The 25,407-nt window shown below is 51.7% G+C and overlaps 1 protein-coding gene across 3 annotated transcripts in view; it reads left to right on the top strand.

Annotated features, from left to right (window-relative positions):
* Positions 1 to 65: 65 nt before the first annotated feature.
* SSBP3 (single stranded DNA binding protein 3) overlaps positions 66 to 25,407 on the top strand; it is a 153,450-nt gene continuing 128,108 nt past the window's right edge. Inside the window, exons 1-4 of one of the 3 annotated variants that reach the window (XM_053920520.2) lie at positions 66 to 541; positions 1,554 to 1,626; positions 1,850 to 1,911; positions 4,618 to 4,702. In XM_053920520.2, coding sequence (XP_053776495.1) covers positions 486 to 541; positions 1,554 to 1,626; positions 1,850 to 1,911; positions 4,618 to 4,702 — 276 coding nt within the window. In that variant the 5' untranslated portion in view covers positions 66 to 485. The remainder of the gene's footprint in view (positions 542 to 1,553; positions 1,627 to 1,849; positions 1,912 to 4,617; positions 4,703 to 25,407) is intronic. The other 2 variants (XM_053920522.2, XM_053920521.2) reach the window with 2 other exon arrangements.

Genomic DNA, 25,407 nt, shown 5'->3' with positions numbered 1-25,407 from the left:
CCCGCCCCCACGCGCCTATTGGTCGAAACGGCTATCAATCGCGGGACGTTGACGCCCGCCCGGCTCCCTCGCCGGGGTAGCCACGTTCGGTTGAGCTCCAAGTAGACCAGCGGCAGCGGCGGCGGCAGCGGTGCCGGAGGCGCAGAGGGCGGCGCAGGCAGAGCGGGGCGGGCGGGCGCGCGAGCGAGCCAGCGGGCAGCCGGGCCGGCGGGCGAGCGGCGGCGGCGGCGGCCCCGGCACCCCAGGCCGAGCCGGCGCGGGAGGAGTTCCAGGGCGATGGGGCCGCGGCCGGGGCTGACGCTTTGACAGCTGGAAAGAGCGCGGAGCCAGCGCCTGGGGGGGAGGGAGGGGAGCGCGGCTAGGAGAGCGCGAGCGAGCGAGCGGGCGAGCGCCGGGGAGGGGGCCGGGAGCGAGGGGCAGCTCGGGAGCAGCCGGAGTGGTAGCGGCGGCGGCGGCGAGGCTCAGCGTCCTCTTCTCTGCAAAACATGTTTGCCAAAGGCAAAGGCTCGGCGGTGCCCTCGGATGGGCAGGCTCGGGAAAAGTAAGCCTTATTTTCGAAGTGGCCGCCGGGCTGCGGGCGGGTGGGCGAACGGGCGGGCGGGCGGAGGCAGGTGGGCGGGTGGGGGCTGCTGCTCCCCGGGCCCCGGCGCCGCCTGCCTGGTCCCGTCCCCGAGGCCGCGGCGGCGGCGTGGGGGAGCCCATTGTTGGGATCCGCCAGAGGTTGGGGCATCGGGGAAGGGGCGGCGGGAGGCGCTGCTGGAGGAGGGGGCACTTGGTGGCCGCGGGGCGTGCCGGGCATGGGGGCTGGCGGCGAGGGGTGGGCGAGGTCCCGTGAGCGAGCCGGGATGGCCGCCCCACTCGGAGCGCTCGTCGCGGTGGCCGCACTTTGCCCACCGGGCGCGGGCAGGGGGCGCGTGGCTTCTGCAGCCCCGAAGGCTCCTTTTGTCCGCCTGCGGCGTGAGGAGTGCGTGCTGGGGGCTTTGTTCAGCCCGGAGCGTTCTCCCTTCCCTGCCCTCTGTCTCGCCGCCGGTCCGGTGCCCTCCGGGGCGCCGGGCTAGGCAGGGACGGCGGCGCCGGCTTGGCCCTAGGCTTGGAGGACAGTTGTTTGTGAGGGGGAGGTAGTGAGGGTGGGCTTTACTGCTTTTTTCAGAGCTCGCCAAGCACCCCGGAGTCCAGCACTGAGTGTCCCGGACCTTCAAAGCTGGGGAGAGGGTGGCATGGAGTGGGTCGCGAAAAGGAAGGAGGCTTTGAGATCGGGTGGCTTTTGAGTTTGAGAGAGTTAGGTGGGTTTGGTTCTGATGCCACTTTTAAGTTAAAGTTTGGGGGCTGTTTTTCGGGCCCCCGTGGCTAGAGATAAGGCATCGCCTGATATCCAGCCCCTGACTACTTCCACTCTGGGCTTCAGGCAGGGCCGAGGTAGCTGCTTACCTCTGGTCAGGGCCACAATGGGACAGCGCAGACAGGGCTGGAAGCCGGCTGGCAAGGTCCAGGAGCAATTGCTCCTTGTGATCTGACACCTTTCTCTCTTTCTATGCCCCCTGCCTACTTTCCAGGTTAGCTTTATACGTCTACGAATATTTACTGCATGTAGGAGCACAGAAATCTGCACAGACCTTCTTGTCAGAGGTGAGTGGAACTCCTCCCATCATCCAATTTCTTGACACCCCCTTCTCCCCACCATTCTTAGAGCCTTTGTTTTCAGGAGCAGTCACTGTGGCCACCATTTTGAATTTTTATCACCTTTTGGCATTTATTGTTAGTTGGTCTTCACAACCTTTTGGCTCTGAGAAGCCCCCAGCCCACCCCTTCGCTCCGCTCCGCTAAGCTATCTCTGATCTCTCCTTTCTAGATTCGATGGGAAAAAAACATCACGTTGGGAGAACCGCCTGGGTTTTTGCACTCGTGGTGGTGGTAAGTTTGTGTGATAGTCTTGTGTACGTGTATTTTGTCTGAGTCCTGGGTCCAAGTGAGCAAAGATGGGCGGCCTGGAGCAGACCCCCTGCCTTATCCTCAGCACTGCACAGAGCGGGTTCCTCTGGGCCCTCAGACCAGCATCCGGGAAGGAGGAAAAGGGCAGAAGAGGCTGGTGCCTAAAGTTTTTGCCTCCTTTTTTCCCTCCTGTTGAGAATCTACTAAATCATGCCTACTGTTTAGATAGAAATTCTTTACTTTTCCATCTCACTCCTGTCCACTAGGCAGGCTTGCAAAAAAACCTTGAAGGATTTTTGTCAATTCTGCATGCTGCTTTAATTAGAGGGAGTTGGGGGGTGGGGCGGGGTGGAGGGGATACCAGGTCTGTTTTACAACTGGTCTATCCTTTTTTTTTTTTTACTATGTACTCAGATCCTTGAGAGAGAGAGAGAGAGAGAGACAGAGAGAGACAGAGAGAGGAAGAGAGAAAGAGAGAGAGAAAGAGAAAGGGAATGGAAATGAGAGTCTATCGGGGCCTTTTCCAAGGCACCCTGAGAAACAGCAAGAAGGGGCTGCCACTTCCTTTAAAGATACTGATTCAGGCTGACTGGACCTTCCTCTGCTCTGTGGGCTCTCCCTCCACCCCACCCCCAGCATCCCTAAAACCACAAAGTTTCATTTTACTGAGAACCTTAACTTGTCGCTGTTGACCTCACAGAGTGCCTGTAGTAGTCGGTAGGTAGTCAGGGGCTCTCTTATATGTGACCCTCTCTCAGGCTCCCGGGCCGTGCTCGTTGTGGGTCCACCTCAGTCTGCCTTCCGTTTGCCTGCTGGCAGGAGGGAGGCTTAAGGTCAGCGGGAGCCAGTTGCAGTACAAGGAAGACCTGGGTGTTTTGTGCGACTGATCGGTGGAGTCTTTGACATCCTTTTGAAAAGGAAAAGAAAGCACAGTGGCTTTTGATGTTTTGGTGGAGTTCAGGAAAACGGGAGTGCCATGTCTTGGGATCTTACTGCGTTTACCTGACCACCAGCTCAGGTTACTGTTTCAGGTCTCTTTGCAGGGGGATGAAGTGTTTGTTCTACCTTAGGCAGGGAAAATGAGTTTTTAATTACTTTTGCCAACCTCACCACTGCCAGTGTTGTAGGCGGAAGGATTCTGCCTGTTGGAGTGGGTGATGGGTTTTTTGTGGTGGGTTTTGGAGAGGAATGTGGATGGGGTTGGCGGGTCTGACCATCATAGGTTTTGCAGAAACCTAGCTTAGGAGTGAGTGAAAGTTACTTAGAAGGAGTTGGGGAGCTTGTAGTGTTAGAAACCTTTAGTGTGTGAAAGCGTTAATCAAAAATGTGCAGCTTCAGAGGACAGCAGGGAATGTTCTTGAGCCTCCCTCTGCAGCTAGTGGAAGTCGCTGATTTTCCTGTTTTATCCGTAACCTCCCTGAAACTTGTCCAGCCCTTTTCTGTGGTTCTGGACTCAGGCAGTGGTGGCTCTGGCTGTGGTCTTGTTAGTTAGAAAGCACCTCATGATTTGACACTGAGCAAATGACCACGGCTTTGGGGGTGGGAGGAAGCAGCGGAGCTGATCCAGAGAGGGTCAGGCTGTGTTGTTCATACTGTGTTACTGGTGACTGCAGAGCTGGCAGTTGAGATGGCTTCTTCTGTGCTGGCTGTGCTCAGCAGGGGCAGGAGCACTGGACCAGGAGTCAGACTTCTGCTCTGGTGAACGTTTGCCCCTCAGTCAGTTCCCATCCCTGGGCGTTGGACTCCTGACCTGAAGAGGGTTTTACAAGGCCTCCCGTTAATACAGGGAGTACCCCTGGTTGCATAGGGTTTTTCTGGCTGACGAAGGGCTTGTGTGCCTGGTTTCATGTAATACAAAGTGTTGGAGCGACTGGACAAACTCCTGGAGGGGCTGAGGCAGGGGTATCAACCCCTTCTCCCCCACATCAGATGCTCCCCTTGCGGGGCTGGTGGACAGTGCCCCTCTGAGGGGGGCTCTCTCTGAGTGTGAAGGAACAAGATATTTCGTTGACCTTTGCCTAATGGATACTTGTTCTTCCGTGGGGTGGGATGGGATGGGGTGGGGTGGTTGTTGCATAAGAATACCTTGTGGGGAGGGCCTGGCTGGGAGTGGGGGTAAGGTGGGAGGGGTGGGGGTATGAGTTCCTGGATTAAGAACCTGTAGGTTTCCTTTATTGGCAGAGTTACCCAGTTTGTTCTACCTGTGAATCATAGCCCTGACTTTGACTGTTTAACCTTTTAACTAAATGCAGCCCTTTTGGGTTGGGGGACGGTAACAGGAGCCCAGACCAGATGCACAGATTCTCATCCAGATTCCTACCTGTGCTGTCTGGGCATCTGCGGGTGGGCTGCACTAACCTGGGTGAGCTTCAGTGCCCCTGGGTAATGTGGGGATAAATCTGTCTTAGGCACTGTGGTAATCACAAGCAGAGTCACAGGTGTAAGGCGTTTTAGCACACAGTAGGTGCTTGATTGATGAGAGCCATCACTCTTACTACAGATAGCTGGCTTGCTAGAGGAGGTTAGGTCCATGGTGATTTCTGGGCTGAGTTTGCCCAATGAAGGCTGGCGAGGAGGGGTTGAACCTTTGGGAGACCCGGTGCTGCTAGCACCGCGCATTGTGCACTTGCCGTTGTGTACACAAGTCATAATTAGTAACCCGATCTTATTTTATTTTCCAACTTGCAGTGTATTTTGGGACCTTTACTGTGCAGCTCCTGAAAGGCGAGACACTTGTGAACATTCAAGTGAAGCGAAAGCCTTTCATGATTACGTGAGTAACAAAATTTTAATCCTGGCAATAATTACAGGGTTGGATAGCTCTAACTTCTTTAGGACCAAAAGCAAATACACGGCCAGTTGGCAGTGGGTTTTGTTTTCTGCTCGCCTGTCTTTTCTGCCCATCTCCCTGTTGCCCTCGTCCTGTACCCTCCTCCAGCACCATTCTAACTTGGTGAGCGCTATTTCATAATGTTGTAATTATGCAAAAGAGTGTGTAGATACCTATCTGGAGAATTAAATGGCGTTGAGCAGGGCTCAACCATGTGAGGTTTATGTTCAGAGTGGACAGTTAGCTGGGAGGGGACTGAGCCTCTTTGGTGTTGGTTTAAGAAAAAAATGGACCACAACCAAAAAAATTGAAAAAAGCAAGTGTGAAACTTGTGTTTTGGAGGAGAAGGGATGTTGAGTGAGAATTTGGTGAAGTGCACTCGTGCGTTACTTTCCAGGGAGTGATCTTTCTTTCTCTTTTTTTTTTCTTTTTCTCTTAAGATTTTACTTACTTATTTTTAGAGATAGGGGAAGGGAGAGGGAGAGGGAGGGAGAGAAACATCAATCGGTTGCCTCTGCCCCCCCCCCCCCCCCCCGCCCTCAAATTGGACTCCAAACCTGAGTTGGTGTCAGACTTTATGATCAGATGAAATAGGTTGGTTAGGATGTTTTGGGGAAGGTGGAAGGGGAAGGGTCTGAAGGTCTTCCCAGCCTCCTTCCAGTCTGCTTCCCACTGGCCTTAACCTTACACAGGAAGGTTAAGTGTGTGCCTGTCTGTGTGTACATATGTGCATATAAGAGGCGTGATCTCTTTTGTCTTACACTTCTGCAAGAAGTGGAGAGGAATTGGTCCCCAAACCTGGGGGGCAAGGAGGTTGTTTTTTTCAGTGGCATCTGGGCACACCTATTTGGCCAGGCCATTTGTGTCCCCCGCATGGAGAATTTGAAACCGGCCCAGGAGACCAGAACCCATCTTGGTTGAGTTTCACAAGTGGTCAAACCCCATCCCCATGAATATCTTCGTGGTGAGAATTTCTCCTGTAATACGAGGAGCTACAGACTCTGCCGGAGGCTGCCTGGCTTTGAGACTATTCAATGTGATGAAATTCTGCTGTGACTGAACAGTTAACGCCCTCGGAGTAGAATGCTGAGGGAATTGACCAGTTCTCATGCCCTCTCTAGGGCTGCAAATGAGAAGCTGGCAAACGGCACTCACGGCCTGGTAAACTTGTAGTGGTGAAAGGTGAGGAGACTCGTTTGCTTGTGATGTGGTTCTTCTGGGAAAACCCGCGCCGATGATCATAGGGTTTCCTGAACTGGAGGTCGGGGGAGGAGGCTAAGAGGTACATCAGCCATAGAAGAATAGTTGGCGAATTTGACTTTTCTGCCTAGTAAAAAAGTCTTGGTTTTTTTTGTTGTGTTTTTTTCAACTTACGGACAGCTAGTTCCTGTGTGGCCAGTCTTCGACTGCTATGCAAATGGTTTTATTTTAGAGCAGGCGATGGGCAGGTGCGCCTGTTTCAAGTCAATCACTCGATACAGGTACCTGTGCTATCTTTCGAAGTTGTCTTTGCAGAGACGTTAGTGATTTTTAACGAAGTTGAGAGAATGACGTGCGCTGGCTGCTCTGTGGCAGTCTGCGGTGTGGTCTGCCTCCGTGAAACAGTGCGGTGGCTGTGAAAGTTTGCATGGGTTTGCTTTCGGTGACTTACTGCGGAATGGCCGTAGGGATTTCTGAGGTTGGCATTGATACTTAGAAGATGCAACCAAGAGATGGGGTCACATTGAGGCCCAGGTTTTAGGGTCCAAACTCTTTTTCTTGGATTGGAAGCCACTTACTGTTACGTGCGCAGAGTCAGGTCGTGTGGGAGGAGGGATGGCGTGATGAATGGGGACAGGAAAGGGTCATCTCCACTGTGAAGGAGTTAAGAGGTAGCATTGAGTTGCACGGAAGACAGAGAGGCAACTTGAAAATTAAGAACTATTTAAGAAAATTAAGGAAAGAAACACTTTTTTTTTATCTGTGTCCTTCTCAAATCTTTTTGTGTTCTCTCCATTCCCATGGCTACTACCTAGTTAGCCCATATTCCTTCTTACTAGAATTACTGCTATAACCTCTTTCTGGACTCTTGTCTGGAATGCATGCGTTTGATACCCACTCATGTCCTCTCCATCTTTTCACTTCTCCGTCCTGGAGGACTTTCACGGTAGTTTCTGCACACAGATTGCCCCTTAGCCGCAGCATCTGTACAGACCACCTACCCAAAGCCTTTGTTGGCAGCTTTCCGTGTGCTGGGTACCTGTGCTGAGTGGTACACGTTCAGCGACCTGAGAGAAAGCACGTTGATAACTCCATTTTGCAGATGAAGAAACTGAGGCACAGAGAGGTTAATTCACAGCTGGTAGGGGGTAGCATAGGATCTAAACACAGGTCATAACTGACTCCGGAATCGGTTCTCTTTAACGACGCCAAGGCTCGGCCTCCCAGGTCAGTGGCGTCATTTGTCCGCACCTATTCTGACTGACTTCTCATTCAGGTTTGTCTTTCCAACCACAGCTTATTAATTTTTTCCATGGCAGAGACCATTCGTCCACAGAGCTATTCATCTCTGTAGCTCCCACAGTATCTTGCACACAGTAGGCATACATGCTAATTGAATGAAGGAGTAAGGAACTACATGGGTAAGAAAAAATAGGTAATTTGGGGGCAGTAAGTAGCCTGGTCTGGAACAGTGGATGGAATACTGGATGATGATCATTTTTGCCGGGTGATCTTGAGCCAGGCGATTTAATGTGTGTTAACCAGTTACTTTAAATCCTTTTTAGAAGATAAAGCGCAATATCCGTTTTTGATCAAGGAGATTTAGAGATTCTCACGGTTTGTGGGGGAGTCCCACCAGCCCAGGTACCAGGTTCAGGGCTTGGTGGGTGCTTGCTGGGCAGGGATTGGAGGAGGGGGTGCCTGATTCCTGAGGGGCTGGAAAGGACCTCTGTCCATTCAGAAGATCCTGGTCTCAGCTCTATTAGGGAAATAAATGATTTTGTGTTCCTGGCGGGTTGTCTCCTCTTCCCGATGGGTCAGGGCCTTCTCAAAGGCTCTTCGCAGGTCAAGGCCAGGCTATAGGGCCTGGAATGAGCTGTATGACTCAGCAGGGAGGAGGTTTAAATTTTCTTTGAATTGGTGAGTTTTTATTTGAGTCACAGTCTATTTCCCCCCACACATCTGGCAACTTCAGGTTTCTTGGCTCATTGTTCGTCAGCCTGAGTGCCCTGCTGTTGACCACATGTATCTGTGGAATATTGGGGGATTTGGTACCTGGAATGGACTGTTCTGGAAATTAGTTTCTTTTAAGCCAGAAGAGCTCTGAGGCCATGGACAGAGGCTCACAGGGACCCTGCCTCTGATTTCCTTGCTGTTCCCCTCCGGCTAGAACAGTGACTGTGGAGTGGTAGTGAAGGCCCTTGGGGTCCCCTTGGGTTTTCTTAGATGCCGCCGTCTGGGTTCTGCCCCTTCGTGCAGCGGTGCCCCCAGCTGCCGGCATCCTGTGTCTCTCACTGTGGGCCCAGTGGGGTGCTGGCGTCCTTCCCCACCTTGACCTCCTCCAGCGCCTGCGTGGTTGGTAGAAGTGTCCTAGGTGCTTTCTCAACCGCCAGCAGTCCTTTCCCTCCTCATGGGAGCTAATTTTGTGTTTTCCTTTTGGTGGCAAGAACTGAAGGGAGTAGATAAGGTCCTTGAAGTGGCGTCTGAGTGGAAGGTGCTGGAGGGCAGTGATGGATTTATGCACAGCTCAAGTTGCTGTGCTTTTTCAGTGTGTGGTTGTGGTTTGGCCTCAGTGCTGCCTTTTTGTTAGGTCTTATTAAGTCTCATCACCATTTTACAGGTGAGGAAACTGAGGCTTAGAGCTCAGATGCTTTGGGCATGTGGCCAAAGGGTGGAGGGAAGGTGTGTGTGTGTGCTCGCAGAGTGTGCCCACACATTTGCACTGAAGAAATGAATTGGACAGAATGAAACCCAGGTTCCTGAGAGGTGAGTTGCAGAGTCCTGGCAGAGGCGAGACCTGAGCCCGGGGAAGGGGTTTGTTACGGTGCGCAGGCTCTCTTGGCAGGGAAATGTGATAAAAGCTATGGCGTTTCCTTCCATAAAATACACGTGTGTCCCCACAAAGGAGACTTTGTGCGTGATTTCAGGAGGTGCACGGACTGCTGCCCCAAATACCAAAGCACTCTTGTTGATCCCCAGTGAAGAACTTGGGTTTGTAGTGGAGGTAGAGTCCCATGCATGACCTTGTGAGCCTTGAGCCTCAGTTTCCCTACTCTGAAAACTGCCATATGAGCCCCTGAGTGGGCCTCTCTCTGTGGAGCTGGCTCCGTTTCCCCGTGCTCCTGTCCAGCAGGACTCTGCTGATCCCTCCGCCCCCTGCCGTGAGCCTGGTTCTCCAGGCAGGTTGGTTGAGTTCTGGGCGTGCACGGGAGCAGAGGTATTTGTGGCTCCGTGGCAGGGGTCCAGCGTCCTTGGTGGGTTTGAAATAGCAAAGTGATATTTGAGAGGGCTCTCCTTGGATGTGCTGAGCTGAGGTTCCTGCCAGGCAGGGAGTGTCCATGCCTGCCAGAGCCTTTGGGAGCAGGGGCATGAGAAGGTGGCAGTGTGGGCTGGAATGGGAGGAGAAGGCTGCAGCTGGGCTCTGGGTAGCTTGGGGGAGCGCTCTCCCCCGCGATAAGCCAGCGTAGCTATCTGCTCAGAGGTCCTGACAAGTTCACAGAGTTGCCTTTGGCTCTGACCCTTGGCATCCTTGTGTGGCAGATTATGAAAACAAAACTTACACGCAGTTGTTTCTTTCCCCACTCCCCTAGGAGCTTAGACTTTGTGTTGAGTCCTTTCTTTAGGCTCCCCACCCCACTTGCTGCAATTCCTCTTAACCCCCGGAGGCTGGCAGACTCCTCCATCGGTAGTTAATTAAACACTAAATGAGTAACTGGAATTGCATTTTGCCAGAACCCAGGCAATGTGGCCACTTTAATGGGTTTCAAGTGGCAGCAAGACCCCAAATTGCAAATCCTTGCCCTTTATTTCAAGGCGGGAGGTGAGGCGGGGGGAGTGGTGGGGACCCAAACAAAGTTTTTGGCAGTGGTCACTTCATTTGAACTCCAAGACTGGCCGTGCACACCAGTCTTTGCATAATGCCATCCTTGTTAGCTAAGCATTTGCAAACTTGGATGGAGAGCCAGCTCTGTGCCAGCCGCTGTTCTGAGGGAGCTGGGAGACACCCGGCTCTCTCTGCAGTGTCCCTTAGGTCATCTTGATTTTCCAAGGGAAGCAGGCTCTCCACTGGGGGCCTCAGGCCAGAGCTGCCTCGTCCCCTTCCCTTGACCTTCCCAGCTCTGCGTGTGAGGGTGTGTGCGCTTAAGTCTGAAGGGGGAGAAGTGGAAAGGAGGTGTGTGTGCTTGAGGGTCTGTCAGCCAAGATAACAGAAATGTTACACTAGCTTGTAGCCTTTATTACAGTGTCTAGGGTTTAGAGTATTTAGAAAAATTAATCTTTCTTAGCTGAGTAATAACTCTGACCATGGCACAAGTGCATTAGACGATTCATATAAACTCTTTAATACGCGTTGCGGGGAGCTTATAGCAAACGGACAATAATGACTGTTTTTGATGCGCCAGAGTAATGGGGTTTTCTGCAGCCTTGGTTAGAAGAGTTTTAGGAATGTTTCTCTCAGTGTTACGCTTTTAAAAAAATACTGTATTTTTTAATTTTTCTGAGCCTTGAATCCTCTGAATTTTGAAAGGTTTGGGCTCTGACTAGCAACTGGGGTGCATACCTGAGCCCCGTCTTTGTTCTGTCATTTCCTGGCAGGGTGGACTTTCAGGGCCTCAGTTTCCCCATTCATAAAGTGGGGAAATGGTGGTTCCTTTGTGTGGTTGTCATGGGGGTTAAATAGTTACACACACACACACACACACACACACTGGTTGTCTCTCTGTGGCTAGTACTTGATGAGTTTGTTCCTTTCTCTTTTACGGCTTTAAAGTTTTCCCCCCAAACTTTTACTATCATGGAAACAATAGCATGTTTTTCTGGGAGAACAAGTGGACCCTAAGGAACTGGACAATTGAGTTTCCCAGTGATGCCCTCTGGTCCCTGGGCTCCCCTGACGTGTCCTGGAGTCCTCCCTCCATCCCAGCTGTCTGGTCTCACCTCCACACCCCCGCACAGGCAGGGCAGGCACCCTGCCACAGACTGGCGCCGATAAATGCTTCCCTGAGATGTCTGCACCCCTTATCTGTGTTGGCCAGAGTGGTCCTGGCCCAACTCCACATGTGGCTGCCACACAGCTAAATGGTGAGACCCAGAGGGCTGGCCACTGGCATTAAACCTGAATTCAAATTTTGGCTTCCCACCCGTTAGCTGGGGAGGGCGTTGCTTCACTTCTGGGTGTCTGTTCTCAAGACTGAGAAATAGGTGCCGAGGGTCCACCTTGCTCAGCCCACTGTGGGGGTGGCTGGGGGAAAGGCTCGGAAGGCCGTCTTGCTGTGAAGTGCCGTGTAAATGTTTATAGGGACAAACAGGATTGAGAGCTCCTCGGTGGGATCTTGTCATCGTCCTCTCGGGGTGCATGCTGCTCTGGCTGGCCTTAGGCGTCGGCTGACTTTCTGACTGAGCGAGGTGTTCCAAAGAGGGGCCTGAAGAAGGTGGGCTTGGGGAAGGTCCATGGGAAACTGGTTCTGGGTGCATTGGCTGCTTTTCTCCTTCTCTTTCCTAGGCCTTGGTCAGCTGGCCCCCAGGCCAGGAGCAGAAGATAGTGCCAGGTTTTGGGGTGTTCATTCAGTCCTACCATGGAGTACCTGCTCTGCCGAGTGTAGTCGAAGAAAGAAATGCAGGTCAGGACATGCTAAGTGCTTAAGAACACTTGTGCAGGATGATTTTGTTCTTTGGAGAGATGAATGCAGAGTCAGAACAGGTGCCTGGAGTAGGGGAACAGTCCCACCCCTGGTGGTGGCTGGGAAATGTATTTAATGCAGGGTTGCAGCTAGTGGAAACGGAGGTCACCTAGTCATTGTACAAGTAGGTAAGCTGAGGCCCGGAGAGGAAAGATGCCTCACCTGGTGTCACCAGAAGGACTCCAGCCTGCAAACCCAATAGGATACAGGACTTGTTCCTTTGCCCTGGGCTGCCCTGCTGCACTCACAGGCTGTGCAGACTTGGGGCATCTTAACGTTTCTGTGCTTCAGTTTCCTCAGGCCAAAATGGGGTTAACAAAGCACACCTTCCTCATCAGGTTGTCCTGAGGATCAAATGAGTCCATGCGTGTGTACCCCCCCCCCCCCCCACAATGCACACGGTGCCCGGTGCAGTGTTGGTAAGTGCCGTGTAAACATGTGCTACAATTATTATCTCCCCTGACCTGGAATGAATCCTGGCTCTCTGATGGCCAAAAGGGGGTGGCAGCAGGGGCTTCGGGTGTGAGATGTGTGAAACATGAGCTGTCACTGGCTTGCTCACATGTTGGTTAGTTCTCTGGATCCCCACGTTTGAATCCACCACCTTCAAGCTCGTTCAGTTGACTGGGGTAGGGGTGGGGGTGGGGGTCCTACACACAGCCTCCCTACTAGCCCCCCGTGCTTCTGAGGATGAAATGAGATGAGGGCGGGCGTTCCTGGCCAGCACGTGGCCTATGTTTTTCAGTCATTGTCCGTTTTCTCCTCTTCCAGCCACTTCTCTTGGTCTGGGGGTCTGGAGCTTTCCCCAGCCCCCTCTGACCCTTCCCTGTAGTTGCTACTGTAGTCAGGTGGAGGGGTCAGGTACTGCTCCACCTGAGATGGGTGTTTTTGTTTCTGTGCCAAACCATCCCTTCTGTAAAGCAGATGCCAGCCTGGAATGTGCCTGCCTCCACCAGGCCTGCCAGGGCCACCCTCCTGGGAGCACTGGCTTTTCTCCATCTTCCCTCAAGAACTTGGTGTTTTTCTTACTCATTTGCTACTTGCTTCCCGGAAGTAGAGTGATTGATTGCCTCAAGGTTGTATCTCTTCCCTTCCTCCTAGATTGGAAGCTCCTGAGGGCATCGTCGTCCCTTTCTGCTCTCCCACTCCTGGGGCCATTGCAGAATCATGAATGGACCCCGGGGTGGGTGAGCTGCAGTCTGGGCCTTGAGAAATGAGAATAGTTTGACTGCTGCCCAGGGATCAGGCGTGTTAAGTGCACATTTTGATGGAGATGGGCAAGTGGCTCGTGGTAACCCATTGCTCTGCAAACGGAGTTGTGACCCTTAGTGCCTCCTGAAATCAGCTTAGTGGGTCAGGTTGGTAATTACAGAAAATGAAACAACTGTATCACAGACAGTAAACATAAGTATTAATTTGGGAAACTTGTTTTCAGTGATTTATGTGTCCCTATAAAGGAATATGTGCCTTGGATTGTGAAGTGAAATTTGCCTTATTGTGGATCTCAGTCTAAACTCTGAAAGCCAGTAGGCTGGAGAGGCTGAGATTGAATCTTGGGACCTGCGGGTTGCATGACTGAGGCAAAGCGACAAGCGATTGCTGACCTCAGTTCCCTGATCTGTAATAAGGAGGGAATCATCCCCACCTCTGAGGGTTCTTGAGAGAGTCGTCTCCCCATTTTGCTTCCTGAGTGGTGCCTGGGGGGTGCTCAGCACCTCTGCCTTTGGTGTTTGCTGCCATAGTGCTAGGGCACTGAACACACGTGGAAGGTGCTAGCAGATGCTTGCTGAATGCTGAGTGAGCAGTAGTTCCCACTTGAAGTCTGCAACTCGTCCCCGCTGGCTGGCCTTGAGTGGCTACTCCTGCCCGTCTGCAGCTGAGGGGAGCTGGGGCCCTGGCCCCTGTGGAGGGCGTGGTCTGAGCATCTGCAGGGCTCAGCCTCTGGCCACAGGGAGACTCTTGAGACTGGATCTCAGGGCATCCTGTCTGACCCAGGTTGGCCCAGCCTCCCACATTCCCTTTCCCCTCCGGATGGCAGCTGTTTGCATAGCTCCCAGGCAGGCTTTGTGTCCCCTGCTCTTTGTGTGTTTGGGTGAAGAGCCTGACATTTCACTTGTGTTTCACAGTCCTCTGACCTTAAGAAGCACGGCTGCTCCCTGCGGCCTCTGTCTGAGGTTTTTTTCTGATCCTTCTTTCCGGTCACAAAAGGCTGTTTGAGAGAGCAGGCTCCGGGGTGGCAGGCCTCCCCCACGCCTGGGGTGTTAGGCTCAGCTTTGCCCGCTCTCTTGGTGTGGACAGTGTGGCTTTGCAGACTGGGCTGGAGTGGCAGTCAGTTGCTGGGATATGAGTCCTGCATCCCTGCCTTGTGCCTGGCTCTGTGCTGGTTGGTGATGGGGACTAAGCTGTGCCATGGACGGTACACAGGATTTGGACGCGGATGACCAGGGTTCAAATTGCAAGTTGGGATTCTTTCAGATGGCCTTGGGTAAGTCATTTGGTCTCTCGGAGCCTTAGAGTGTCTATGATATGAAAATATATGAAATAAGCTTTTTAAATTTCTTTAAGTCAGGTGAAAGCATTTGAAAATTGTTTGCAAATTGTCCCCTTTTGAGCAGGCAGTTTGAAATTTGAACAAACTGTTGAATCACAGAAATGTGTATAAGAAAGGAGCCTCTCTATTTACAGGTGGGGAGACTGAGTCCTGGAATAGGGTGGTAACACTGTAAGCCCGTGGCCGGATAGGCTTCTGATTCCTGGGACAGCCACTGACGTTAGCAAACCTCCACTTAAGAGCTTGGCACCTGTGTCTGTGTCTGTGCCACCCGTTAGGAATTTTGCAGCTTTCTTTGGGAGATGCCCTGGGCTTCCCGTGGCTTTGGCCACCCGGCCTGTGCTGGGGGGGAGCTGACGGCCCAGCGGGCAGGCTTGGTGTCGGGCGTGTGCACGCTGCCTGTCTTTTCTTGCTGTCTTTTAGAAGGCTTCCAGTAGAAAATGTTATCCTCTCTCTGGAGGCCCTTGCTCTTGGCAGTGCTACCGCCAGATCCCGCTCTGCGAGCCCACTTGTGTTACACGAGGCAGTGCTGGCCCGCAGCTGCAGACCTCCGGGCTGGCGAGCTTCTTCAAAAGGGGATTTTACAGCATGACAGGGAATTTCAGCCACCGCGTTATCTCCGAATTGGCCAATTGATGGTTTCAGCAGAGCATTTCAGCATCGGGGAAGTCAATACAATTTGAGTTAGTTGTGATGGCTGCCACTTTAAATACCGCAGTGAATTTCTGTCAGCAAGCAATGCGTGGAATAGGGAATCGCCGAAAACTTGATCACCAGAGTGCTTCCGTCAATTCTGACCCCAAGCTATAGAAAATGAACTTAAATCTAGTTGCCTGTCGCCACGTACTTTCTTCGGCATTATTTTGCTAGCAGCACCTTCATCAAGGGCAACTTGAAGAGGTGAGACTTGGTAAAAATCACAGTGCTCGACTCTGGCCCTTGCGACTTCAGGGAGCAATGATCTTTCCATGGGACTTGGAGCTATTGGGAGTCGGAGTGGTGGTTTCTTGCTAAGGGATAAATTACTAAACTACAGTGTTGTGGTTCAATAATAATGAATCCCTTATTGAATGAAGGCAGCGAGTGTTTATTGGGCACTTACTATGTGCCAAGACATTTGAAAGTGTTATTTCATTCTTACCCTATTGGGCGGGCAGTGTAGGGAACAGGATTTTCTTTCCATTTCATGGAGGAAGAACTGATAACAACAACGAACAGTTATTGAGTGCTAGCTGTATGCCAGGTACTGTTCTAAGTGCTTTAGGTTTTATTTCATGTCATACTCAAAACAGCTCTGTGGGTTAAGCCCCATTTTTCTATATTGTAGTTAAAGAAACTGAGACACTAGAGGGATTCAGCAATGTTGAAGGTGGGCTTAAAATAAAGTGCTCTTCACTACTCCCCAAGAATTATACCAGACTCGACATCTTTACTGCCTGATTCACTGGTCACCCGCAGCCCAGCCCAGGGTAAGTCGATATAGGCGGTGGCAGGACTAGGGTGGGAAATGGGCCCTGAGGGGCACCTCAAGCTCAAACCCTGCCTGTGGGTTGCTTGCTTCTCCCCGGGTTAAAGGACTGGGCTGGTTTTCTATGACCTCACCCCAGAAGAAGATGTCCTGCTTTGGACCCGTACACCTTAAAGAATAGTTTCTCCATCTCTTACTTAGAAGGCCACCTTCATTAATCCTCTGTCACCCACTGAGGATTCCATGCTTGAAAATACCTTGTTCACAAGTAGATGCATGCATTGAGTCACCATGCTTTTCTTTTTTAAGATTTTATTTATTTATTTTTAGAGAGAGGGGAAAGGAGGGAGGAGGAGGGAGAGAAACATCGATGTGCGAGAGAAGCGCATCACATACCTCCAGCCAGGGACCCGGCCCGCAACCCAGGCATGTGGCCTGACTGGGAATCAAAACTGGCGACCTTTCAGTTTGCGGGACACCGCTCAACCAACTAAGCCACACCAGTCAGGGTGGTCACCATTCATTTTGATGAGGAAATAGGAACAACAAGAAGTATATAGTGGCTGATAATCAGAGCTTCTTACTAGCTCAGGGGAACTGATGTGAGCATACCGGTTTGGTGGAATTCTAGTCAACAGGAAGCATTGGGAATTTGGATTCCAGTTCTGTTGAGACAGACCTGACTCTTACTGAGCTTAAAAAATAACAGCAATTCTCCAGAGTCCTTAAAATTTTCCAGAGACCTGCGTCCTCAGGCTGGGAACCTCTGGCTTAACCTCTGTGCTCGTCACACCCATCTAGCAGTGTAGGGGGTCCCTTCTCACTCTGTTCTGGAATGGCCGGGGTTGGGCCCTGAAACAGTGGTGACCGGCCTTTATTGCACACTTGCCCTGGGGCAGGCACTGTGCTTGCTTATAGCACTTAATCCCTGTAACTCTACCAGGCAGAGGCTGTTTTTGTCCTATTCCTTTGATAAAAGCAAGTGAGGCTCAGAGAAGTGAAGTCATAGCCTGTGGTTATGACGTCAGTAAATAATGGAATCTGGACTTGAATCTGGGTCCCCATTCCTTGAGCCACACCATTATTGTAACAAACTTTTGGATGACTTTGGGAGATGGGGACCTTGGGGAGAAAAGCACTTTGAAAGAATTGGATCACTTCAGTAGAAACCTATAAATGTGTGTCTTTAAAAAAAAAAAAAAAGATACCACTGACAGTTTGCCTCTCAGTGAGATGAACGCAGATAAACCTATTTTGACTGTTAACTTATTTTGTTGCTTAAAAGCCAGTGACATGTAGTAGCATTGAGTTTATTTTTCTTCACAACATTTAAGCGTTTGCCACTTCTTGAGTGACGTGTGTGAATTGGGGAATTGCCTGTACTTTGGGAACAGAGGCCGCTGTGCGTACTTACGGATTCTGCCTTAGGAGGGACCTGTAGGAAAGTCCATGCGGGCAGGCTGTGGCCGAGAGGTGGCTGGAGAGCCACGTGCGTACCTGTGTCTGAGGATGTCGACGGGGCCACGGTTGCTCTGAAGTTGGGGTCACAGCGGAGAGCTGCTCGCAGGAGTCTTTGTGACTAGAAGCCTAAATATTTATTCTGTTCTGTCCCTAATGAAAACAAATTGTCAACAGTTGTTCAGTAACTGACTAAATTAAAATCTGTAATTAGTCAATTAGATTAAAGAGTTGGCACAACCTGATTGTATCATGCTGGTTAGGTTATTAAGAGAAAGGGTGTGATTTTTAATTACTGAATGCTAATTTTGACAGTTTCAAATGGAAACAGACGTGTTTTTTCCCCCTTTCCCTAATTCCGAATGGTTTGGAAAGTAAAGACACTCAGTGTATAAATTATGTTTCTGTTTTTGAAGGAAAATAATGTGAAAAGGCTCTTCCGTCGGGGTGGTTGCGGGGCCGGGCAGGGAGGTTTAGTTACGAGGCCACACTGGATTTCGGTGTTAGGTTTGGTTGGAAGTCCTTCCTTTTTTGAAGGAAGGATGGCCTGGTGTTTGGCAGCTTCATTTGTGCTTTAAAGGAGAAGTTGTATTTCAGCTCCAAGCACTCGAGGCATTGAGTTGAGAGTTCTTCTTAGGGTCTCCCCTAGTCCGTCACCTGAGGGCTTTTCTGATCAACACCCAGGAAGCCATAGGCGATAGGAGACAGACTCCAGTCAGGAAGCAAACTGCAGTGTACAGGGTGGGCAAGAGCAGGTTTAAAGTTGTAAGTACACGAAATAACAGAGTTCATTCTTGTGTCGTTATTTAGTGATTTTTTTGTATTATTTATTTGTATTGCAGATATAAACCTACTTTTGCCCACCCCCTGTATATGAAGTGTGGTGGGGCCTCAGACAGTTGTGCAGCTGAATAACAATATCCAATTTCTTTAAAAAATTTTCTTACTCTCTGGGCAATCCAGTTAGAAGGACAGATGGAAGGAAAGTTCTTACTGCCTCTGCTTTAGGGCTGAGCAGAGTGAAGAGCTGGGGATGGGGAAGCGAGGTCCTAGGTATGGGGTTTTGGGGAAGGAGGGGGTGCAGACAGGCTGCGGAAACACGGGGATTTTATAGGTAGTAGTGGGGGGTGGACAGAGACGAGAGAGGAGAGGGGCGTCTGGCTTGGAAGGAAGATGGGATCAAAAAGTAGGGCCGGTTCATGGGTTTGGAGGTATAGAAAGCCAGCCAGGGAAGTTAGGGTGAATAGGGTAGGCCAGTTTGAAATGGAGCAAGTGTTTTTCCATTTTGTGTTTCTGCAGGATGCCATGGTGTCGCCCCTGGGGACATGGGAATGTGGGTTGTAAGTCGTACCCTTGGAGCTGGGGGGGTAAGAATCGGGGCTGCGTCCAGACACTGGCCTCAGCACACAGCCTGGGTCTCCTCGTCTGCCAGAAGGGGCCTCCTGTCACCTCGTCCCCCTCCCCAGCTCCTGGACGTTCACGATGGGTTCAGTTCTAAGCTCGGAGGCACTATACACATGGGTCATTTTACCTGGAGGGCCTTAGAAGAGGTCCAGGGCCACTACAGCAAGGCCACCCAGCCCTCACTCCTCCTTGCCCAAAGTCCTGTGGGCAGCAAGAGGTTGAGAGACTAACTCTAGGCTGCTGATCGGCTCCCTGCAAAGCCGCTGGGCGCAGCCTCCCTGTCTTGGGGAAAGCTGCCCCAGCCCCTGTGCCTCCAGGAGCCACCACAACAGCAGCGTTGGTGCTCAGGCACAGGCCCTCCATTCTGCTGGTTGGGTTTTCCATGATCCTTCTGGGAGGAAGGAGTTAAAATAACCTTTAGGTTTCAGAATTTAATATTACAGCAGCTGGGGATCCATAAGTTTTATTTCTTTTTTTTTTTTCAGGAAGCAACTTTGCTTTTTGTGCCTGATACACATAGGGTACTGGGGAGCCAGGGTACAAAGCACAAGGTGAGGCCGCCTGTGTTCTGATCCGCTCTAGGCCCTTTACTCGCAGTGTAACCAGTGCTAGTTGCTTCTGCACTTCAGCGTCCTCGTCTGTGAGGTGGAGGTTGCGTTCAGCTGGTAGTACGGTTTTGAGGTAATATTGCAGAGCACCCTAGAAAGATGCCCGTCAATAGTTCTGGAATGACCACCTGAGAGGCTGATAGTATTCTCGGGGAGAGTATCTGCCTAGGGTGCTCTGTTGGGGTGTGTTCAGATGCACGAGTAACTGAGAGGAGCAGAGTGAAAACCGGAAGTATTTCTAAGTCGTGGATTGGTCTGTGTTCTCCATTTGGAATTCCTCTTTCAGACTCAGGATCCACAGCCCAGGTTAAAGAAACCCGGGGATGGGGGTGGGGTGGGGTGTGTGTGTGGGGGGGGGTGCGGCAGCACACAGAAGAAAGGAAGTGACAGCGCTGGGAGAGAGTTTATTTTAAAAGCTTCCCCACTGATAGATTTGCAGCCTTGGGTAAATAGGGAAGCTTGTAAAACTTGATTCATTTTCTTCCTGAAGTCTGTTTTTGGTGGGGATTGGGGGTGAGGACAGAGTCCACCAAGGGAACCAAGTGCTCTGAGGTTAGAAGTGTTTGTTGCCCCTAGTGCATGCCATGAAGAGGGCCAGAGCAGTCAGCGTTCTGACCCTGCTCCCTGCCCCCAAAGGATCTTTCCCTTCCCGGGGGACGGAGGAGGGCCTTCTGTTGCTGGGGTCTCATCCAGGGATGAGCAAGGACTTCCTGCACTCAGGATGACTTCCTACTTCCTTCCTGGCCTCTGCTGCCCAGAGCAGGTCGGGTTTGCGCTTTTCTTTTGCTTCGGAAACAGGTCCTCCCCCTATCCCTGTCCCAGGCCTGCCCTGGAGACATGGACAGGCAGCTGGGACAACCATTGGCTAGCAGGGAGCTAGGGTGGGTCCTAAACTGGAGGCCCCTGTGAGCTGTTCAGGACTTAGAAGCTACTGCTGCTGGGCAACCACTGCAGGAAAGGCGAAGGTAGTGGACTTGGTGTGTTAGACAAAAAATATTTGGGGGAATTTTGGAATGTTTTGAAATAAAAATTACCACTGTGTATTTTTGTAGTTAGGGTGGAGTGAACTGTGAGATTCTGATAGCAGCCTATTGCTGGGCTACAGCAGTGGGGAAGAAAGGGCCAAGCTCCCTACCTCAGGGCCTTTGCACAGGCTGTCGTCCTTGTTTGGGGCACTTCCCTCTGTAAAGCCAGGGCCTGACACCTGATGGATATACCCAATTCATATTCATGGGCTGAAAGACTGATCAGGAAGTACAGGAGACTGCCACCTGCCAGGGCCACGTCTGTGCATTTGAATGGCTCCCTGAAGCCTTCATGCTCTCAGAACAAGGCCGAGTTTGGCTGCTTGGTTTGAGCCCTGGCGTTGGCATTCCCTTTTCTTTTCTGAAATAGGTCTTTGACATATTAATGTAACTTTAGACGTGACGTGTCCTCAGAGATATGTGCAAAAACGCTCAGTGTTCAGTTAGCCCAACCTTTTGCCAACTAATGAGGCTACTCAGGCTGGAAGCCCCGTGAACTCTTCTCTTGCCAGTTTTTGCCTTTTGTAAAGGGGTTTGGGGAATGGGTGGGCAGGGATGTGGTCTGGAATCCTGAAAAGCCACCCAGCTGGTGTCGTAGTGGAGTGTTAACCTACGATTATGGGAAATAGCCGCTTCTGATTCCTCTAACCCTCCCGCTTATCTGGGCAGGAATATTTTATGATTTGACCCCTGTAATCAGGGTTGGTGGTGATATTATCAGGCCACACAAGTCTACAGTTGACCCTTGCATTATCTGAGGAGACTCCTGTTTACTTAGCTGAGGAGGATAAACAAGATTCAGGGGGGCTGCTGTGGGTGTTTGTGCAGGAGGTGGCTTCTCATTGTGAGTAGTTCTTATCTACTCCTCAGGCAGGGTCCAGCCACACCCTGGCTGGGGGGCTTCTTTAGTTCTAAGCTGGCCATTCAGGCTTTTCCAGGGGCTTGTAATAAATGCTCACTTCCTTTAAATCCCCACTTCCTGTCAATACAGTCCTAATGGGAGAACATTTTATCGAAAATCCACTGAGGGCGGCAGAGCAGATACCTGGCTTTCTCAGACGTTCATCCCATCACTCATCCAGTAGTTGATGCCTCTGAGGTGTGGCTGTAGACAGAAGGACACTGCCAAAGTCTTTGCCCTTACAGACCTGAAAGACGGTTCTTCTCCTTTACATAGGGTTTATGTGTTGAAGATGCTAATTGCACATCTTTAAGTGGAAGATACACCCTGCAGGTTCAGCTGGGCGTCCCCCTGGAAGGCACTGGAATGCATTCCTGCCTCTTCTCCCTGGTCACTGCTGCTGGGACTCGAGGACCAGTGAGGTTCCTCTTGCCTGGGCCGGCCCTGGCCTTGTGCTGCACCGGCTGGCTTGGTGTTTTCTAGACAAACTGCTTGAAGTTAACTGTGTACTCACTTCTCTGGAGTGGTGGTGAAGGGTACCTTGTGGTTCCAGTGTTGGCGTGTGGCTGTCTGGGGCCTGGTAAGGGTATGGCGAAGAGTTAGTTTGGAGAAGGCAGTGACTGCATCTTCAGGACAGAGGAGTTGGAACAAAAATATTTTTGTCCAGTGTATTCTAGTAAAACATTTTAAAAAAATGGGTTATTGGGAACGTATATCTAGAGGAACATAAACTAAAAGAATGAAGGATATCTAGTTTTAAGGAAGCTTGAAGGGGACTGTGTTCTCTTAGACCCGAATTAATTTTCCTAGGCTTTGCCAAAAACACAAATCCTCCTCCTCATGGTTGGGGGTTGGGCGTTACAGCCAGGCCATGGCTACTTCCTGGCCGTGTCCGGGCCACCTGCAAGGCACAGGTGCCTCCACAGCACCATCCTTTCTGTTGAGTCAGCGAGCGTGTCCTAGAATATCCCTTCCCTAGTGAGGGCTGGGATCATGGGCTGGGGCCGCTCTGGGCCACAGTTTCTCGGAAGCTGGTGTTGGCCCCATCCAGAGCTGCCTTGCAGACTTGAGATCCAGATGGCTTCTTTCCCTCTCCCTTTTTTCTTTTTGAAGATGTTTTTAATTCTGAGTGTGTGTCACACCAGCATTCTTTTCAGGACAGAGGACAGAAGCAGTCACCGCACGTAGCGGAGAGACTGGTTCCAATCCAGAGCCAACTGTGGCCTGATCCTTGGTCTAGGTATTTGGCAGGCCAGTTGCTAGGGCCCTCTCCAGGGTCTGATCTGGACTCAAGCTTTGGGTAGGGGTGAGGAGGAGCCCTGGGGGGGAGGGGTGGGGCTGCTGTCCTAGGGAAAGGAAGAAAAGTGGGAGGGGAGGTGTGACTTAGCTTGTCCAGGCCACAGAAAGGGTCACTGCCCTCTGGAACAGCAGCATTTGCTGCTTTGGGGAAGGGTCTGCCCTGACCTAATGCAGGCAGGGGCCACGGCTACCATGGCCACCACCAGCGTGGCTGCCCAAGCCAGACCCCACAGGAGGGAGGAGCCTGGAGCAGCTCTCTCTCGTCTTTCTGGTTTGATTGGCCCGGTTTCATTTTTTCCTCCTCTGGAGATAGGCTTTTTACCATTCCTCAAGCCCCCACTGACTCCATTGAGAGACCAGAATGCCTCTCTCGGGGCCCTAACAAATGAGTGAGCCCCAGCACCTGGCATACAGTTGGTGCTCCATAAAAATGTTGCATTTTTAAGACAGCGGGCGTGAAGGACTTGATGCAGTCTGAATGATGCCCCGCCGGAAGGGCAGGGGCCACGCTGCCCTGGGCCGCCCCTGGCGCACTGGAGCCACGCAGCTGTGTTGGGGAACGGAGTTGTGTCCGGTTCAGGACTCCGGTGTGCTCAGGGGCACGGGTGGCAGCAGGGAGGGAAGGAGCCAAGCTTTGTGGCTTCTGCCACTCTCCTGCTGTCCCTGTGGGTAGTGACAGCCAGCCTCCTGGCCTCACCCTTAAACTGCGCCTTGGTTGGCTTGGGCCTGTGTTTGGGAGCCAGACTGGCTTTGTTAACGCAACATGTGATTGCATCGTGTCTCTCTCCCTTGCTAAGATCAAACCAAAACCAACATAAGACCATTCAGAATCTGCCCGGAACACAGCACTGAGGTTCCCCTGGCTGTGGGACGGAGGCCCCACGCTGTGAGCCAGACGTTCAAGGTCTTTCTGGGCTGACCTCGCCCACATCGCAGATTTTGCCGTCTTTATTGCAGACCTCGCCGTCCTGCTGCTGGACTCTCTCACCTTCAATATAGATTAATCATCACAACCACCTGGTGGGGTAGGCAGTGGTCTTAAAGGGGAGACATCCAAAGAGCCGAGCAGGTAGGATTTTAGAGAGCACTGAGGTTGTGTGTGGTAACAGCGACCGCCCCCCTGCCCCAGCCCGGCACCTCACATCTCTGTCCTCACTCCTTTGTGGAAAGTGTTGTGTCTGTCACTGGCTGACACTTGGAGGGGTTTTCTTCTCTCCTAATAAATAATTCTTTGTCTTTCTTCAGGGTGGCAGATCAGGTTGGAGAGAGGCAGCCCATCAAACAAGTGGGCTGAGGAGGGGCCTGGACGGGCAGGAGGAGGGATGAGGCGGACCAGCGTGCAGCTGAGGCAGCAGGGGTATCGGCAGGGGTGTCGGGGACACCCGGAGCCATCTCCTGAAACGTGTAATGTGCTTTTCTTGCCCAGGGGTATGAGTGAAATATTAGGCTAAATGGAGACTTTCTTCCTCAGAGGAGAAAGCAGCTCCCTTTTCCTGTCCCTTTGTCTCTTGTCCCCTTTGTCCCAGCCCTCCTCCTCTGTGGCCTCCCCTCCCCCAGCGGTTCCTTCCTTTGTGCCCCCGCCACTCACCAGCGAAACTTAACTTGAGCCTCCAGCGTCCGCAGAGGCCCCTGCCTTCTCTGCTCCCCGTGAAACAAAAGTAGCTGGTAGGTCCTGGCCTGGCTGTCAGCACGCGGACTGAAAGGAACCAGACAGGGGCCCCAACCCCCAAAGGTGGTGGTTAGTTTTGAAGTTTGGCGCTGGCTGCTGGCAGCCCCGGCAGAGGGAGCAGCATGGTTGGAGGGCCTGCTGCTCTAGTCTGAGGGGCCTGGCAGGGGGAGGGACGTAGCCTTTCCTGATGGGCTCTGGGGTTCCATCCAAGCTGCTCTTCTGCTCTGAGTGGCTCTGGGGCCTTCTTGGTCATGAGTTCTGTGTGCGACACCTGGAAATAGGGACGCGCTGAACTGCAGGAGAGGCAGACCCGCACTTCTGAGTGCAGAGCAACCCCTTTTGTTCCAGGATGGTCTTAATTGTATTTGAGTAAGCGTTGGCAGTCACTTGGGGGTTAAGCAAAAATTGGGGGAGAAAAACTGAACATTTGGGAAGAATCTACCCACTAACTCAATTTGCTGAGAAATACGGAAAGGGTGGGCTTAATTTCGTTTTCCATGGTGAAAATGGGCGCTCCGTGCCTGGTCTCTAACTTGAAGTGCAGAGGTCTGAGGTCGTGTGCTTCCTGGGGTCGCATGGCAGGCACATCACATTAGAGCTGAGAGGACCACCGCGCCCAGCAGAGGCTCCCAGCAGAGGCACCCAGCAGAGGCTCCCAGCAGAGCCTCGGTGGAAGCAGGGGTGGAGTTGTTGAGGCAGAACAGAGCTGTGGTCAGTCGGTGTAGCTTCACTGTTGCCAGAATGTCTTTATTTAAAATGTTTGGTACTGATTTTAAATACATGCTTAAAATCATATGTTCCTGAAAACATGTAAATTTAGAAGTAGTATATTCTCTCAACTTGCATAAAATTTTTATTCTGTGTCTTCATAAGCGTTTTTGACATCAGTGTCTTAAATGCTGCCACCCAAAGCCACTTCGTAATCTAACGCCCCTCTCAGCACATGTCGCCAGCACTCTCCAAGTTGTTTGAGATAGACTTTACAAGTTTACGTATGATTCTCTCTCTAGGATTTTTTATCTGAAGCCACAGGGTCCCGTTATAACATTAAGACAGTGGATTTGTAAAATTTGTCTCCTGGGTGTTCACTGCTGGAAATGCTCCAGCAGATGGGAGACTCTGTTCTGATGTGGGGGGTGGCACTGCCTTTCTTGAGTGTCCCTGTGTGACCCTGATATTTTTCTGAGCCTTCGTTTCTTTATCTGTAAGAAACAATGGTGTCGAAGGCTCACTTCTCAGGATTAAGAGTGAAGACGCAGGACAGTGCCCTGTATACAGTAAGGACTCAGCAAGTGCACCATTGGAGGCTGACTGGTGGGAGCACCCTGGCCCTTGCTGGTTTTGCAGGGTGACTTTGAGGGCTTATCAGGCGAGGCCTAGCGCGGCC

Source organism: Desmodus rotundus, chromosome 3 (assembly GCF_022682495.2).
Source record: "Desmodus rotundus isolate HL8 chromosome 3, HLdesRot8A.1, whole genome shotgun sequence".
Classification (NCBI taxonomy): Eukaryota; Metazoa; Chordata; class Mammalia; order Chiroptera; family Phyllostomidae; genus Desmodus; species Desmodus rotundus.
This window is presented reverse-complemented; position numbering and strand designations above follow the sequence as displayed.